This window comes from Rattus norvegicus, chromosome 18 (assembly GCF_036323735.1).
Source record: "Rattus norvegicus strain BN/NHsdMcwi chromosome 18, GRCr8, whole genome shotgun sequence".
Classification (NCBI taxonomy): domain Eukaryota; kingdom Metazoa; phylum Chordata; class Mammalia; order Rodentia; family Muridae; genus Rattus; species Rattus norvegicus.
The window spans coordinates 23549941-23569000 of record NC_086036.1 but is presented as its reverse complement, the minus strand read 5'-3'; the positions used below and the strand labels follow the sequence as shown (position 1 = coordinate 23569000).

Below are 19060 nucleotides of genomic sequence, written 5' to 3'. Positions count from 1 at the left end.
CCTGAGGCTGCGGTGAGGGACCCACACAGTAGAGGGAGAGAACCAACTCTGAAAAGCTGTCCTCTGATCTCTGCACGTGCACTGTGGCACACGTGCCACATAGACACACAGACAATACATTATAAAAGATGCCTCTTCTCCTCTCCTATCATCATTCTGGATGGTGTTTCACTATGTAGCCCACGTTGACTCAAGTTCCTAGGCTCCTGCCGCAGTTTCCTAAGTGCTGCGATTACACAGGCAGACCACCATCCTCAACTCATTCCTAGAAAGGGAAGCAGGCTGTGACAGCATGTTCGTGCAGTCCTAGCACTTGGAAGGTAAGGCATGAGATCAGGAGCTCAAACCACTTTAAGAATTCGGTCACTGGGTTAAAGAAATGTACAAAGAAAACAAGAAGGAAGGCATGATTATGGGTAATTGTGTTTACAACCCAGTAACTGAGGAGGTGAGGCCAGGAGGACCGTGTTTGAAGTCAGCCTCCAACTGTACAAAAACAAAATCTATCACATAAGTATTTACCATTCAGAGACACAAGTGTGGTTCACGGTTAGAATCACAGCATTTGGGAGGCTAAGAGAGGAGGATCCTAACTCTCCAGGTCAGCTTTGGCTACCGAAGGGGAGATGCCATCTCAAGCAACAGTTATAGTATGAGGTATGAACTGGTATAAACTAAGGCAGGTAATCAGACATTAGCTATAGAAAATTCTAACTACCTAGTTCTCTGATTAATTTTTGCAATCTGTTAGATGTATTTGCACAAATGAAAAGTGGCATAGTATAAAATGTGCATATACGTGTACTATGGCATTATCTATGATAGTATGGGACTAGACACACCCTGAATCCACTCATGAGGGGTTGTTCTAGTGCTAGTGCTCTAGTGTTCTGTGACAGAATATTAGGGGTTAAAATGGAAAGCTTTCATTGTGTTATATGAAAAAAAGAAAACAAAACCACAATGTGAAGCAGGAGAAAGAAGTAAACATTCTTTAGGGGTAAAAGGGATAAAATAAAAACCTATTCAAATGTGAATGCATCAGCAGGCACGGGCATTGGAAGAAGATTTCAGAAGCTGTAAAAGGCTGCCTTGGAGAGACAGAGCGGCTGAGGATACAGCTTAGTCGGCAAAGTGAGCCTGGCATGCCTGAGGCTCTGGGTTCAGTAACCAGCGCTGCGTAAGCCAGGTGTGGTGGTGCATGTGGGTAGGTCCAGCACCTGGAAGGTAAAGACTAGAGGATCAGAAGTTCGAGGTCATCCTTGGCTATAAGTCAACTTTGTGTCTGAGTCCTTAAAACCCCTAAAGAGGGGGCTAAAAAGGTGGCTCAGTGGTTAACTTGCAGAGGACCCTGGCCTGGTTTCCTCACCTACACGACATCTCACGACCATCTCCCAGCTGTAGTTCCAGGACATCCAAAAGCCTCTTCTAGCCTCCACCATGTGGAACACACACACACACTTGCTTCTGCAGCACACGTAGTGAAATTGGAACAAGACAGAGAATAGGACACCTTGACAGTTTGTGAGGAATTCTGTATTAAAAATACTCATGAAATAAAAATAAGCGAAGCTGTGTCATCTGGAAGAGTAGAGTTCTTCACTGCTACGCAGTCCCTCCCACTCCCCAAATACAGGACACCCACACACGGGATCTCTTTGAGATGGGCGTTTCTACTGAGCTAAGCAGACCAGACTCCAGCCTCAAATTCAGAGATCTGCCCTCGCCTTCTGAGTGCCGGGATTCTCTCTCATGCCTAGCAAAATACAGGAGGTTCGTGCGTGCGTGCGTGCGTGCGTGCGTGTATAAAATTTGTATCCATCTATGTTTTTAGGATTTTATTTTATGTGTACTGGCGCTGCATGTATATCTGTGCACCACATGCATGCAATGCCTAGCAGAGTCCAGAAAAAATAAACCAATCTTTAAGGGGGAAAAAAGGCCTTCCAAGACAAAAGAGAAAACACTGGAGTTTGGTGCCAGTACCATTTCCAGAGTGAGCATCTGCAATGTCAAGAGCTTTCCAAGCTGTTTGAACAGACAATGCTCTATGAATTGTGCTATTCACAACCATGTGGGTGGCAATCAATTTTATGAAGCTCAAAGCGTGAACAGTCACATCCCAATTTAGACCTGCTGGTGCTGCCCCATTTCTTAAGCACTGAAAAACTGCCCTCCAATGGAAAAATAAAATAAAATAGAACTCATACTAAAAATAAAGTTAAAAGGAAACTTATATTGAAAAAAATTAAAAAATGGGAGAAGCAAAGCAAGTTGGTAAATGAGAACTGAGGAAAGTAGATGCTTCTTAAGTATCTTCTTCTGCTCTTATACTTTGGAGTCATGTGAATATCGAGTATGGAGACAGTGAGGGTAGCCTGCCAAGAGCAGATGGCAATGTGGAGGAAACAGGGAATTTACAAGGCCATGTTTATGACGCTTTGTCTTTGAACAATTTCAGACAAGCAAATCTAGCTTTATGCTAAATTATAATAAACTGCAAGAACACACTACAAAATTAGGTAGCCTTGCATTGCGAAGGGAAAGAAACGCGAGGAACCTGCAAACGTGTATTAGACGCAGAAGAATGACACTGTTCCCTGCACAATGCCCTGAACCTTTGTATTTTGGAAATGAGAGTATGAATCAGAACGCGAAGCCGGGTGAGTGAAGGATGACTCAGGAGGTCAGGGCACGCCAACAAGCCGGGGATCTGAGCTAAATGCACAGATCACATGGTGGAATGAGAGAACTCCTTCCTGCAAGTTGTCCTCTCACTTGCATGTGTGCCACGACACATACGTGACTGAGCACATATGTATGAACATCTAAATAAAATGTAGTAATAATTTTAAAAAGATACTGGTACTGCACCTCACAGAGAAAAGAATCACTGTTAAATGACTTCTGAATACTTCTACCTCTGGTTAGTGGAATGCAGTCTGAGAACAGAAAGAGCTTTTCACTGAGCTAATTCAGTGATCGATTGGCAGCAATAATCTATAAGGGACTAAAGTACAAGAAGAGCCTCAGCTTTGATTTAGTGTATCACAGATTATCATACGATGACGGATAGCAAGTACTTATGTTAGTATTTTAAGGAAGCAACACTTTTAGTCTAAGGAAAAGATATGTATACATGAAATCAAAGAAAGCAAGCCAGGAAATGGCTCAGTTGGTAAAGTGTCTGCCTTGCAAACATGAGGACATGAGTTTAAGTCCCAATGACCCAAGTGATGGTTGGAGGCAGACAGGTAGATTCTGCCGAAACGTAAAAGGCCAGCTAACCCGGGCTGTTGGCTAACAAGAGATCCTGTCTCAAACGAAAGAGGGATAGCGCCTGTAGCGCCTGAAGACTGACTGACCGTCAGGGCTGTCTTCTACTCTCTCTGTCTACAGACACACACACCTTTTCAATCAGAAGTCTTGGTTCACTGACCGTCAGGGCTGTCTTCTACTCTCTCTGTCTACACACACACATGCACCTTTTCAATTGAAAGTCTTGGTTCACAGAAAAGGATTCAAAGGAATGCTACCCTGGAACGATGAACACCTTAGAACCGAGTCCTTAGGTGCGAATGTTACTGTTCACTAGAACACAGACACAGCATGTCTGGAAAAACTGCTATTTTCAAAACCAGAGAAGCAGAGAAAGGAGAGTGAGCTTGTGGTATTACATATCAAAAAGAAGTACTCAAAGATTAATAGTTACCAAAGGGACAGTGAAGGAGAAACAAGAGGACAGAAGAGAGGTGCAGCGCTCTCAATAGACAAGTTCTGGGACAAACTGGGGGATGGTCGGAGGGAGGGAAGGTAGAGGATGTGTTGGGGATTTTAAGACACAGCGAGTAAATGAACACCCATCATTGGTGAAAACCTCCTCTGCCAAATGCATTCAGTTGTCAAGTGAGGCCATCTAAGTAGAAACTGCTCTATAACTTGCAAAGTTCTCTGATATTTTATTATTAAATAATAAAGTAGCCAACTGTTTTTCTCCTCCCAAGTTGCATAGGGAACCAAATTTCTTTTGTTTTGAGACAGGGTCTAACTGCAGCTCAGCTGACTCTCAAACACGTTAAATCACCTAAGCTAGCTCTGGAATTACTCTCCTCTTGCCTCAGCCTCCTGACTTCTCTGTGCAGTGAAATCAGAGGTGGGATAGTTCCGAGGGCTAGAAGCCAAGGATATAGGGCTAAACAAGGAACTGAAATATGGGTCAGTGGTCCCACATGTAATATGCTGTGACCCACGGAAGAGACACTTTTCTATTTTGAGCGGCCCATCTTCAACTACAGGATAGAAGTAGTGGTCAAGAAAACTAACATAGGAATAGGACACTGGGTGTTAACTCAGTGTGCTGCCTTGGCTATAAAAAGAACTAATTACAGATAGTTCATTTAGAATAAACAAAATTAAATCAAAGATGGAAACTCAAAGCCAGACATGGTGGCTCACACCTAAAACCCTTGCAGCTGAGAGGCGTAAACACAGGGGTTGCTGAGAGTTCCAGGCTAAGATAGCAGCATAATAATTCCAGGTCAGTCTGGTGCCTACAGAATGAGAGGGAGGGATGGGTGGTGGTGGTGGTGGAGTGGATCAGGAGAGGGGGGGAGAGAGAGAGAGAGAGAGAGAGAGCGCGAGCGTGTACGTGTGTGCGTGCGCGCGCGCGTGTGTGTGTGTCTAGGAAATCGCAATCTACTGAAACTCATAGAAGTAACTGCATCTGTGAAACGAAAACGAGACAAATCCATGCTCACAGGAAGGAGACCAAAACCAGTGCTCGGAGGTCCAGACAGAAGCTTCAGTTTTCTGCTTAGTTACTGCTCAGTTATTTCGGGCATGATGATTCGATAGAGAGGCAAACATGGGAACCTATGATGTAGTAAACACAGCAAGAAGCAGCGAGCGATTCTGCATGCTTGTGGTCCAAGCTACTTTGGGCTGAAAGAGCTGAGGCTAAGATCTTGAGCCAAGAAGTTTGAGATCAGCCTGGGCAACACAGCAAGAACGTATCTCACACAAAACAGTTAAGAAATGACGAGGAGACCCAGTATGGTGTCAATACCTTTAATTCCAACACTGAGAGGCAGAGGCAGGAAGACCTCTCTGAGTTTCAGGCCAGCCAAAGCTACACAGTGAAACTCTGTCTTAAAAAAACCAAACCGAACCGAACCGACCCGAACCGAACCAAACCAAAGAGGATCACGAGCACAACTTAAAGAGAAAAAGCTAAAAGAGAGAGAGAGAGAGAGAGAGAGAGAGAGAGAGAGAGAGAGAGAGAGACAATATAGAGATAATTGGGCACCACTTCCTAATAAAACAAAGTAGAAATAATATAGAAAGAATTCAAGAAAACTTTGTTTTTCTTCCCAAGAGAGGGGTTTCTCTGTGCAGCTCTGGCTGTCCTGGATCTTGATCTGTAGATCAGGCTGGCCTCAAATTTATAGAGATCCTCCTGCCTCTGCGAGTGCTGGGACTAAAGGTGCACACCACCATGCCTAATTAAGGAAACTTATAAATACCATTGTATGCTACAGATTGAAAAGGTATACATTTAAAAATGAACTATATGTGACAGTCAGAGCAAATCAGAGCTTAGCGATGGTGGAAGTGCTTCCCTGTATGCCTGAGGCCCTAGGTTGAAAGCCCAATAGTGGGAGAGAAAGCTGCTGAACTCCATAAAGTAACAAGGGTGAGAAGTCACATGTGTAATTAAGGTCTTTTAAGAGGTCAGAAGATAAACCAGGCTTAGCTTCAGACTTTTCGAGACCCGCCACCCAGCGTGAGAAGATAGGAGAAGTGCGTACATGGAGAACTCAGAGAAAGCATCTAGTAACAGTGAACACAGACACAGAAACAGTCAGAACAGAGAGGAGCACAGCAACAAACCATGGCGTAAGTTCTAGGGAGACCAGCCTGAGCAGTGAAGTCACAACATGGCTCCTCCACGGTAAGAAATCTTTAGATCTGGAGAACCAATCACCAGGAGAGGACGTGAGGCAAGTTTAAAGTTCTGGGCTCTGGTGTGAGTGCACACACAAACACACATAAGGTTGTTTTTTGAAGAAAAATACATTTTATCAATCAAGTGACAAATCAGAGGAAAGAAACTGGTCAAAGGATGGAGATAAAGTACTGAATGTACTTAACCAGAGGAGGAGGCTTTGCCACCTCTCTTCTCCTCTCTAGAGCTTTATGTTTTGTGTACTCGGAACCACGTTCACTATACTGGTTTATCTTTGAGAATTTAGGAGAACTCTATGGAACCACACAGGCCCGGTGCTTGCCTGAGAGAGTGCATTCAATTTTTTCTTCTACTTTTTTCATAGAAATTGGTCTGTTTATACTTGCTATCTCCAGATTACAAAGAAACTGGGTATTAGGAATTTATTATAATTATAGATGCAAACAGAAAAAACCCTGATAATTAAGCTTTTTCCTGTGTAATTTACCAGTGTATATCTCATGCCAAGAGCAGTGCCTAATATAGAGGAAGCACTCAAAAGCTTATGTGACTGAATAGTCAACATTCATTTTGCAAAACCACAGGACGTTTTACGGAAATGCTCAGAAATACACAGGAAAAGATACTTTAATAACTTGATTTTTAAAAAGGCCCTAAACCTAGTTATCTTTGTATATCCAAGTCAAATTTCATCGCACCATTTGAATGTAATAAAAATTTATAGCTAATATCACATGCATCCTTTTGTAAGAGTCACCTTGCTTATAGATCTCTTCACGGCAAGGTATCACCGACCCAGACAGTAGGGAACAGAAGTTCTAGCATCCCAATTAAAAATTGCTGGGGTGCTCTATTCTAGACCTCTTCATCTCACCCACCTTGGGTGTGCTCAAGACATCCACATGTCGCTAACTGCAAGGTTCTGACTTCTAGCACAGGGGCCTTTTCAACCACCCACTGACAATTTCAGTTGCTTCACAGATAAAAGCCAAACTGAGGACTGAAGTCATGGCTCACTGGTTAAGAGTAGATGATGCTCTTCTGGGACTCAAGTTCTAGTCTTAGCACCGTATGTGGGTCACACTGGCTGTAACTCCACCTCCTGGGGTACTTGACACCACTGGCCTCTGCAGGTACCCACACTCATGTGCACATACTTATAAACAGACACACATATTGAGAAATATTAAAAATAAATACAAAATAAAAAAGGTTCTACAGTTATCCCTCACCAACCAGACTTAACCTCTATGGCTTGGTAGTTTTTCTAAATATAGGTCCCTATATGACCCAGATTAGGCCAAACTCCTGGACTCAAGTGATCCCTGTCTTAACCTCCTGGCTGTCTGAGACAACAGAGGAGTTTGTTGTCTCAGCACCTAGCTTTTCTACACATTTCTTCATTCTATTAGCATCCCCTTTGAAACACCCAATCATCCCACTGAAGCTAATGAACTTGTGATTTGTCTGCAGCCAAAGATAGGCACTGTAGCTTCAACCTTTGATTGGAATTTATACTCCCTTCAGTCAGATGGATGCTCATCCCCCCCCCCCCCCCCCCAGAGTACTCCTCTTCAGCCTCTCTGAACCACAGCACTTGCACTTGGCACTACTATGTGGTCTAGGCAATGACAAGGCCTGACACAACTCATATTCAAGGAAGCATGTTGAGGCCACACTGTTTTCCTGGACAAAGTTTTCTACCCTTACAGAAACATACTTTAATTATAAAAAATGAAGATTTTGGGTTGGGGATTTAGCTCAGCGCAAGGCCCTGGGTTCGGTCCCTAGCTCTGAAAAAAAAAAAAAAAAAAAAAAAAAAGAAAGAAAGAAAAAAAAATGAAGATTTTAGGTACTCTCTTAGCATCTTAGTATCAAATTAGGATGTCTCTTTAGTATAAAGTGAGTGCCTGATTTGAAAATTGCAGTTTGATAACCACAAGACTTGCCCAAAGGCATTATATAGTATTAAAAAGTTTCTATATAGCACAAGGAACGTTTGTCAGATTGGAGGTAGTAGAAATTTTTGCGGGTATATATTTATATTACATGTTTATATATTCTATGTATATATACTTATATATAAATAATTTATATTTTATATTATATCTATATAATTTACACTTATTTTGTCAGTTATTATTAACATGGTGATAATATACAAGATAATATAAGGAACTACAAATAGTAAACAGTAAACAGAATGAAAACTTCCAATATATAAATGGCCTAATGAACAAACAGATAGTTCTCAGAAGAAACAGAAATGACTATCAAGGAAATACAAATTAAAACTTTGCAGATCCCATTTCACCCCAGTCAAAATGATCACTGTCAAGAAAACAAATGGACCAGCAAGGTAACTCAGGGGTAAATGTGCCTGCTGCCAAGCCTCATGACCTGAGGGCCTTCTGGGGCCTTCTGGGGCCTTCATGAGAAGGGGACAGGAAACCCCCAAGAGCTGACTTCTAACTTCATTAAGTCTATCTTGGCATGTACACAGCCACATAAATCCACAAAATAAGTAAATAATAAAGAAAGAAACAACTGTTAGTGAAGATGTGGGTAAAGGGGAACCTCCATTCACCCAAGACGGACATGTAAACTCAGTAATGGAGGGTAGAGGTTTCTCAAAAAATACAACGTACACCTACCATGAGACCCAGGTAAACCCCCAGGCACAGTCCCGAGACCTCTTCCTCTGCAGAGATGCTTACATACTCAAGTTTACTATGGTTCCACTCACAGGAGCAAGGAGCCAAGAGTCAGCCTATGGCCATCCACAGAGAAATGGGCAACAAAAACATGGTACACATACATGTGGAGTTTTATTTAACAATAAAAATGAAATCTGCAAGACATTGCATGGATCTGGAAATAATTAAGTGAGGCAACCTAGACTCAACCAACAGGTAAATTCTCAATTACAAATCCTTGCTTTTCATTTTTATGTATGTGTGCATGTATGTGCGTGCGTGTGAGTGTATGAGTATAGACCTTGAAACTAGAGTGAGGAGAGGCTATGGAATACATGTGACTTAATGTGGAAAGGGAACTAATCAGGCCAGAAGAAGACAGGAGGCAGGAGGGAGGAGGCCTGGGGAAAGAGAAGAGGAAGGTCCCCACAACCAAGTTAATGCTAGGGAGATCTGTCAGGGTAAAAGCACTTGCTGTGCAAACACAAGACACCAAGTTTGAACCCTCAGAACCCACATAAAAGCAGAAGATGAAGCCCGACTGACTGGAATCCAGTGCTTCTACAGAAAGGGAAGGCAGAGGCAGGAGAATGCCTGGAAGACCATGGGCTAGTCTGGTATATGCTGAGGGGGGATAAAAAGCCCTTACCCCGGACAAGGTTGAAGGTTAGGACAGACGCTGAGGTGATCCTCTGATCTCCACATGCTGTGGTGTATGCTTACCCATTCATATACACATCCACTGAGTGTGGAAAGAGCCATATGGAAACCTTGTATGCTAATTAAAAGCAGAGGGGCTGGGGAAAGGCTCAGCAGTTACGAACACTGCCCACTTTTGCAAAGATTCCGTCCCCAGGACCCACATGGCAGCTCATAACCACCCACAACTCCAGTCTCAGGGAATCCAATGCCCCCCTGGACCACCACAGCATTAGTTGCATGTGGCACACATACATACACGTGGGCAAAGCATGTCCCACAAAACAAACAGAAAAACTTACTTGAGTTCCCAATTTGAATTACATTAATTATAGTTAAAAATCATGGGATTAGAATAGAATTTCCAACAATTTTGCAAACAGTCCCAAATGTTTAAGCCTTCCGTAGTACTTATTACATAAATATGTACTGACAAGCATAAAATCAAAACATCAACCAACTCTGTGAAATGCTGAAGAGTCTGTGTCAACTGAAGGTCTACTGAGCCAAGAGATAGTTCCTTAGGTCAAAATAAATAGCATGGCCACCTCATTGCTGGGAGACTTGCATTTATCTTTAATAAATGGTAAATTACTATGTATATAGTGAAGAGCTATTTTAAAATACATTTCACTTCTTTTTAAAGATCTATTTTTATCGTGTGTGTGTGCACGTGAGGGTCAGAAGAAGGAATTAGGTCCCCAAGAGTTGGAGTGACAGGTGGCTGTGAACTGTCCAATGCAGGTGCTGGAAACTAGACTGAGGTCCTCTGAAAGAGTAACAAGTATTCATTCACTCATTTATCGATTCATTCACAACAATTACTCCTAACTGCTGAACTATCTTGCCAGTACCTTAAATTACATTTCTTTATGATTTATTATCAGTAAATGTTTGGTTTGTGCACTTATTTTATATACCTAGATATCCAGGGTCATGTGAAATTTCTTGGGAGAGAAAGTTTAAGAAGCCCAATCTAGAGTACAATTCAGAAGGAAGCATTTTAATTAAAGACTCAATAAAGCAAAAGGAGCGGGAGATGACTCGAGGGAGGCCCTGTACCTGAGTGCTGAGTCAGCAGCGTGTGCTGCTGTGGTAGTGATGACGGGAGACTGCGCTCTGGTGGCTGAGACTGTCGCTACTACAGCAGGAGGGATCGTACTGGAGGTGCTCACAGGTGGACGAGACTGTGGGGAGAGGAGAAATACTTCACTTAAAGCAGAGGACAAAAGAAAATACAGCAAGCCAAATCCTGAGACTCAGTTTTGAGATGGAAGCCTCCAGATGAGCTGCCTATGCCTGGATGAAAGGGAGTCCGCAGCGCTCCCACTTTTCTAGGTGTGTTATGCTAGACAAAGAGCTGCCAGGAACTGTGCTGTGTGCCTATAATCCCAGCACCCGAGGGGCTGAGACCGAACACTGACTACCTGGACTACTTAAACTACCTCAGAAACCAAAGAAGTGGTAGGGGTGAGAGTGGGGAGAGAACAGGAAATGCTAGAGCAGGACCCATGAGCTAAGTGTCTCACAAGGTTCTGGGTTCAGCACTACTAACAGGCAGGAAAATTCTTATGTTATACTAGGTGTAGTGGTACAAGTCTTTGTCATAGCACTCAGAAGGCAGAGGCAGGTGAATCTTTGTGAACTGTAGGCTAGCCTGGTCTAGAGTTCTAGGCCAGCCAAGGCTACATAATCAGATTGTCTCAATACAAACACACACATTCCTATCTTGTTTAGATAGCCCATGAATTTTAAAAAAATTAATTAACTAATTTTATTTATATAAGTACACTGTAGTTGTGTTCAGACACTTCGGAAGAGGGCATCGGACCCACTATGGTTGTGAGCCACCCTGTGGGTGCTGGGGATTGAACTCAGGACCTCTGGAAGAGCAGTCAGTGCTCTTAACCGCTGAGACATCTCTCCAGACCACCCGTGACTTTTTAATAAAACTAGAATGAAAGGACTGCCCTAGTTTGGTAGCAACTGGGATTGAACTGTTAGGCCTGGCATTCCATAGTAGACTGTGGTGCTGAGTGGACATTTTAAACTCACTCAAGTACTTTCCACAGAGGACCTATGAGGCTGGAGTTCTGGGTTCTCAGGCCAAATCAGCATACAAAGGGCAGGCAAGCAGGATGCCAAGACTCTGCTGACAGGAGTCACGGGGCTCCAGATGGGGAGAACCCTCAGGTGTTCAGATAATCTCTACATTTTCACACAGATCGTTAGCCCTAACCCTTACTACTGAACCTGTGTAAAATCTGACCGAGGAATTCCACGATGCCATCAATCACCCACTATTCCTATCACCGGAGTCCTGACTCACCCTCTTCCTGACCTTCACAGATGCAATGAATCACCAAGTCCTGCCTGCTCTTCCTCTTGTATGTGCGTGCGTGTAGACCTCGAGCATGTGCTACTGTGCACCCGAGTGTGGTATGAGAGGACCATGTAGGACCAAGGTGAACGCAGGCTCTCCAGCCTGGCACAAGTGCTCTGACTGACTCAAGCCCCTAGCCCCAGTGCCCGCTCTTTCCCTTATGTTGACCTCTGCCCTCATCTGCTGCTCCCCACCGCATTAGGACCGCCACCGCTGCTTTCTCCCCGAGTGAGCTCTTTGACCTGGTCCTAAGTCTCCTTAACTTTTGATATGTTCCATATATCTTTCTGAGGATTGATGTCATGTATTTTGTTGGCAGGAAGGTCGTTCGCTTTACTTTCAAAGGTTAAGTTCTGTATTTTCCCCTGGGGGTGGGGGGTGCTGTGGGCGGGGACTCATGGAACCCAGGCTGGCATCACTGTTGTGGTTAAGGATATTTAATTTCTGGCTCCCGTGCTTTACCTGAAATGTCTGGGATCAGACGTGGGCTACCACATCCGCTTACTGTTTTGTTTTGTTGAGATATTGTCTTTCTACGTAGGTCTGCCTGGCCTAGGCCTCACTCACACAGCTCTGCCTGCCCTTGTCTCTCCCAAGTGCAGAAATGAATGGTGTGAGTCACCACAGTAGGCCACGTTTGCTTTTAAAGAGCAGCTAATTTGCAAATATTACCTTTTAGACGCTTGAAAGTACTAGAATTTCTACCTTCTCTATGTAACTAAGTTAGATGCATTTTTCAAAGAGTACATGATCTATAAAATCAAGCTCACACTCCATGTCTTCAGAGCCCTTAATTTAGAAGAACCACTAAGTCTTTTTTCCCCTCCGAAGCTGAGGGCCGAACCCAGGGCCTTGCGCTTCAGGCAAGTGCTCTACCACTGAGCTAAATCCCCAACCCCGACAATTTTTATGTGTATGTGTATGTGCATGAGTAACTGTGCAGTGCACGCACACAGGACGCGTGGCGGTCAGAGGAGGCCATTGGGTCCCCTGGAACTGAAGTTACGGATGGTTGTTAGCCACCGTGTGGGTGCTGACAATGGGGACCTGGCTCCTCCGCAAGCACAGCCAGTGCTCTAACTACTGAGCCGTCTCGTCTGAAGTGCGTCTCCTGACACAACATCCTTCTCCAGTGCTGAGACTACAGAATCCCTGAGTAAAGATAAACAAGGGTCAAGTGTAGCTCAGCCACTAGGGTGCTTGCCTGGCATGCAAGGGGCACTGGGCTTGATTTTCACATGGAAGAATGGGGTGTCTAAGTGTGTGTGGTGGGGGGATACGAAGGGGACTACCAGAGATGTATTTAGTAGTTGAAAGCAACCTGAAAAGGGATACAATTATTTTTATGCATAAAATGTACATAAACCTTTTTGGTGCTCACAGAGCTCTATCCAAATTCAATCCTTCTCTACTTTAGCTAGCCTTTCCTCAGCACTGTAGCCACCACCGTCTTCCTCACTCCTCTTCATGCTCTAGCACCTTACTTGTCACTTTCCCATCGGACTCTTACTGTCCCCGTTCTACACCTGCACTGCTCAAAGGGCATCCTCCAAACTGAAGTCATGCTGGCTGAGCATCCCTGACCCGACATGCCTGGATTGGCTGGTGAATGAGGTGCTGCACCGCTGGCTGGGCCGTGGCAGCATTTGGCAGCTGGGAAGTTGGCCTCAGGACCGTGGTTACTTTAGAGCTGGACATCACAGCAGCAGCTGCTGCGCCTGAAGAGACAAAGATTATCAGTGTGGCCTACAGAAGCACTACTTAACAAAGCCAATTGCATGCCTGGGAAGGGCGTAACTGCCCAAGCCTGGGCACTGTGTGCATTTTCAGCCCCACTACACTACACACACTTATGAAGAAAATTAAGGAAATATGTACTCAAGGAATATGTGTTTTGATTTTCGATTTGTTTATATGCATTTTAGGTTATAATCAGGAAGTACAGTGCCACTGCCTAGACTGTGTCTAAGCCGCAAACACATTCGTCACTAGTAATACGTGAGACCTCGGTTAGATGGATACAGTGTAAAAAGGCAAACAGTGTCTCAGCATTTCTACGATTGTTGCAAACTGCCAGGTTATGACAGCTCTGAGGAAACCTGGTTCTATTTGTTAGTTTGATTTTTTTCAACAATTTCCAACTGTTTTACATTCTAATGGAAGGTTAAAACTCCTTAAATTGATTACAATGTATTTAACTTATAAGAATAAGTCAATCCTATTGCAGGATATTAAAACTTTAATCAACGTTTTTCGTAAACGTATCACTGGAAGTCAGGTGTGGGTACAACCCTGTAATCACAGTAACTCGAAGGGGATGTTAGGACAGGTCTCTGAGTTCTAGGTTCATCAGGCCTGCACTGCAGGGCCCTGTTACAAACACAACCATCCAGGAGTGGTGCTGTGTACCTGCAATCTGCATTCAGGAGGAAGCTGCAGGAGGAGCCCAGCCCAAGTCTGAGACCAGCCTGGAAGGAAGTCTAGGAAGACTGCCTGAAAATGACAGCGAGAAACTCTCTTCCTTTAGATTACCACAGACTTGTTCTAAGGTAACTGTAGGGAGCACACAACACGCCGGGCTGAAAGTCGGTCTTGCTGCAGGTTTATCTCCACTGCCCTGTCACTTTAAGCTGTCACCCTGTCCTCCAGCCAACGTCTCTTTGCTATAGTATTTCCCTAACGGAGCACACTGTGCATTGTTACCTCGGGGTAAGTGGGAAGCGCCGATGTGAAGAGGGGGTCCGGGAGCACTGCTGCGGATAATGGACATCTGAACGTTTGTGGTCATAATGTGATGCAGGTTACTGGGATGTCCCTGGAAGAAACAGTGACAATGTTCACGAGGACAGTCTTAGCTATTGCCTACAGAAAGTCACTTTCCTTCAAACTGGGTCAGGCTATTCTTGAAAATTTTCCTTTTCCTTTATGCTGTTTTGGAGATTTCCAGGGCAAAAGCATGTATGATTCAAGATTGACGTACGGTCTTGAGTCAGGCCATTCCTTTTGGATACTGAGTATTGTGTACGGCTATACTACCCTGCATACACCCAATCTCAACTGGGAGGCACCCAGGGAAAGGGCTCCGGGAGCTTTGTCTTCTACTGTGTTATAATAATGACCTGTAAGCGAGCAGGTCAGAAGTGAGTGCACTTGAGCTAGTTACCAGACCCCGGACCGAGGAGACATCTGACGGTCTATTTGTAGTAGCTCATGTCTGCACCAGTCTTTTAGACTTGTTCTCCCTTTCCTGGCCACAGGCTCATTTACCCACCACTCTATTTTTTTTAAATAGATCTTTGTATCCATTACTGTTTATGCTATTTAAGATTTCTACATGCATGTCAGTCAATCCAACAGATACTGCCTCTAAGGGCTTCAGCTCATTCCTTCAGTATCCAGCACACTGACGTAAGTGCATCTCAGGTGACATTTCCAGACTTCTAGAAACTACTTAGCATATTAAACTGAGAACAAGACAGGGCATCTTTTTTAAATATTAATTTTTCTTAAAAACACCAAAGGGGGCTGGACAGATGGCTCAGTGGTTAAGAGCACTGACTGCTCTTCCAGAGGTCCTGAGTTCAATTCCCAGCAACCACATGGTGGTTCACAACCATCTGTAATGGAATCTAACGCCCTCTTCTTTTGTGTCTGAAGACAGCTACAGTGTACTTATATATAGTAAATGAATATTTAAAAAAAAAACAAAGGAAAAGAATCTTAAGATTTAGTTTCTTCACAAATAAGTGTGATAATTCAAAGTATTAAATAATCAACTACAAATAATGGAATACAATTAAAATTTCAAGTTCAAACAGGAGATTTTGGTATAAATGTTCACAAACAGGGCAGACAGAGCCTGCTACACATCTACTATCCCCAAGAAAACCTAGGATGCCTCCAACAATCCTGCTGGGAGGCAGTCTCACCTCAGAACTGTCTCTTTCTAATTAAGCACGTGAAGGCTGTAACTCTATTTGTAACTATCTGTGATTTTATTAGGAAGGTAGCATAGTAGCTGGCACAGGATATGCCCAGCAGATACAGCCTAACCACTAAGCAGCCTGGGACTTACTCCTTTTGATTCAGCGCTGTTCTCTCTCTGTGGGCACCAGTAACCATTTAATTATTTAGGACACTGCTTATGCATCCCTGGAGTTAAATACACAATAATCAACAGCTGGTACTGCCATTAGAAAACTAACAGTCAGGAGGAGAAAATAACCTGTTGTCCACTGATCGTTGCCACAGGAATGGCTGAAGCCTGAGGGATGCTGCTCTCCATGGTAACAGTAACCTGTCCTGGAACTTTCGGGGGAAGTGACATGGTAGAAGGGGGAGCAGGAGCAATGGGACGGCTCGGCATGGTGGGCTTCGGGGATGGCTGCAAATAGAAAAGTGCAGGAGACGTGTCAATAGCTTTGCCTAGAGGTGCATTTCAGTTTAACAGCACACACGTCCAGTCGCAGAGGCGTACAAAATGAGACAGGCAGCACATGGCTCACCTGTCAGCACAGCTCTTCTGCAGAACTACTGGTGGTTTATAGAACAGAGGACGAAATGTCCAGACAAGCTAAACGTCTTACTCAGAGACACAGAAAGTACAAAGCAGAACTGGGGAGAAAGCCTGGATCTGTACTGCTCACACTATATGCCTTGTCTTCTACACAATTCTGCCTCTCACATCTGCACAGAAGTAAACAGAACTCTCAGTAACTAAAAGTTACTGAGTTAACCCAAGTAACACAGAGAGCAACAGGCTCAGATACCCCCAAGTGAGTCAGCTTCTAAAGCAAACCACGGGAAAGAGTTCCAAGATCAAACTCACTTAGCATATATGTAAGCTGAGCAATTATCAACATTATACCACAGAATCAAACATGGTGCTATACACCTACAATCCCAGTAAGTGGGGGGCAGACCCAAGAATACGGTCCCAAGTTTGAGGCTAGGTTGGTCTACATGGGGAGTTCCAGGACGGCCTGGATTATAGTATAAACTTCATTTTAAAACAAATAAGCAACTTGATAAAAAATACAACAACAAAAAAGGGTAACAGAAAACTCCTGTGACGCCAAGTGCCCAGGACAGCCTCATCACTGCAGACGAGTAAACCTCTACATTACAGTGAAGACTGAACTGACAGTCAGAGGGGAAAAGCTGAGGAAGCACCCTAGGACCCAACCTAAGACTCGGATAGCTTTGCTCAAGGGCAAGCTGTCTCCAGCTGTGGTTCAGCGTGAACTTTAAACTGTTACCTTCATAAGTCCTTCCGAAAAAGAGAGTGTGACTGCTGGTGTCAGGTGTGCTGGCGGGGCTGTCACTGCGACAGGAGTGGCTGAGGCGACAGCATGGTGTGCGGGCAGCATCTGTACCTGTGGATAGGGCCTTACCACAACTGGCTCCTGCTTCTCTTCCCGGGGCGGCAGGGAGCTGCTAGGGCCCACGTGCTCCCTGGTACCAACATCAGCATCTCGGCCAGCCTCCTCGTTAACTAGTGAAGATATTAGGATGAATAGTACAGTTCTTTCTAAGAGTAGTCAGTATAAAACAGAGTAGCCCTTGCTGTTAAGGTCAGGACTGAAATAGTGACCAATTCCTCGTGATGCTGTTTTCTTTATGGAGAAAGGGTCTCACCACTGAAGTCCAACCAAGCCTCTAATTTGTGATCCTCCGGTCTTGGTCTCTGGGTTACATGTGTACGTCACGACCAATTCTCTTTCTTTCTTTCTTTTTTTTTTTCCGAGCTGAGGACCAAACCCAGGGCCTTCCGCTTGCTAGGCAAGTGCTCTACCACTGAGCTAAATCCCCAACCACAACCAATTCTCATGTAGGGCTTTCCAGAGTCTTGTTACATAACCTGGCGACTTGGAACTCACTATGTAGACCCATCGAAACCCAAACTTGCAGCAATCCCCTGCCTCGCCTGATTTCTGACAAACGTTAACTCTCTCTCTCTCTTATAACTGCTTTTGCTTTCATGTACTACATGTATGTATGCCTGATGCCTGTAGAAGCAAACGTGGGCTTCAGACATCCTGGAACTGGAGTTAAGGTGGCTGTGAGCTGGGAACCAGACCCAGGTACTTGCAGAAGCAGACGTGCTCTCAAGTGCTGAGCCATCTTTCCAGCCCCTTTTCAGGCCTGTCCTCGTGGAAAGTGGAGCCAAGAGACGGAATTGTGGGATAAGAACACAGGATCCTGACAGTCACTGACAGTAGCTCCAATAGGACCCAGGGGAGATGGTGCCATGGGAAAAGGCACCTCCTGCCAAGCCTGACTGCCTGCCTGATCTCCAGAACTGCACAGTAGAAGGAGAGAGCGACACCTGCAAGTTTCCCTCTGACTCACACACATGTGCATTGATAGACAAAATTAAACGAAAACTCTCAAATAGCTGAAAGTACACTAAGGATATACTACAATTCCATTTAAAATCAGTTGCTTGTTTTTTGAGAGAATGTTTAACTCTGTAGCCAGGCTGGTCTCTAATTTGTGATCCTCCTGTCTCTCAGCCTTCTGAGTGTTGAAAGATACTTGCAAATCTTCTTCAAGATAGTCTTACTGGGCAAACCAAACACTCCTAAGTGTAGGTTCTATGCCCAACAGTAGATGGCCAACACAGACTCAATGGCCTATTCAGAGGTTGTCTCATAATAGTAAGTCAAGGCTCACCACCTCACCCCCACCCGCCTCGCTCCTGACACCTTATAGGTCCTTTGTGGATATGTATTATGCAGGCTTTATATTTTTATGATTCATTTATATGTGAATTGGTTTCTCTGCATCTATATGCAGTTTTTGTACTTTTCTTTGGCTGTTTCCTGTTTGGTTGTTTTATATTTATTTTATTATTATTATTCCTCAGAATTCTGTTTTCTAAGAAGTGACAGAGAGGGTCATCTGGAAGGGAGGGGAGGGCAGGTGGGGAGAAACTGGGAGGAATGGTAGGACTGTAATCAGAATCCGTTAATGAGGGCTGGAGAGATGGCTCAGTGGTTAAGAGCACTGACTGCTCTTCCAGAGGTCCTGAGTTCAATTCCCAGCAACCACATGGTGGCTCACAACCATCTGTAAAGAGATCTGATCCCCTCTTCTGGTGTGTCTGAAGATAGCTACAGTGTACTTATATATAATAAATGAATAAACCAAAAAAAAAAAAAAAAAGAATCCGTTAACGAAGAAAAAATGATTTTCAATAAAGGAAAAAGCAACCCTGTGAACGCTGAAGAACACTGTTTTTTGGAAGATATCCTACAAAAGACTGCTTTGTTTAGGAATGTATCTAAGGGCTCTACCTGCAGGCTGGAAGAGGCC

The 19060-nt window shown here is 44.1% G+C and overlaps 1 protein-coding gene across 10 annotated transcripts in view; it reads right to left on the bottom strand.

Annotated features, from left to right (window-relative positions):
- The window catches only part of Sap130 (Sin3A associated protein 130), a 101068-nt gene that overhangs the window by 50840 nt on the left and 31168 nt on the right, over positions 1-19060 (bottom strand). For 8 of the 10 annotated variants that reach the window (XM_006254605.4, XM_006254606.5, XM_039097317.2 and 5 more), the window contains exons 3-7: positions 17002-17237; positions 15969-16127; positions 14447-14558; positions 13337-13461; positions 10423-10547 (exon numbers count right to left, since the gene is read on the bottom strand). In XM_006254605.4, coding sequence (XP_006254667.1) covers positions 10423-10547; positions 13337-13461; positions 14447-14558; positions 15969-16127; positions 17002-17237 — 757 coding nt within the window. The remainder of the gene's footprint in view (positions 1-10422; positions 10548-13336; positions 13462-14446; positions 14559-15968; positions 16128-17001; positions 17238-19060) is intronic. The other 2 variants (XM_017601086.3, XM_063277388.1) reach the window with 1 other exon arrangement.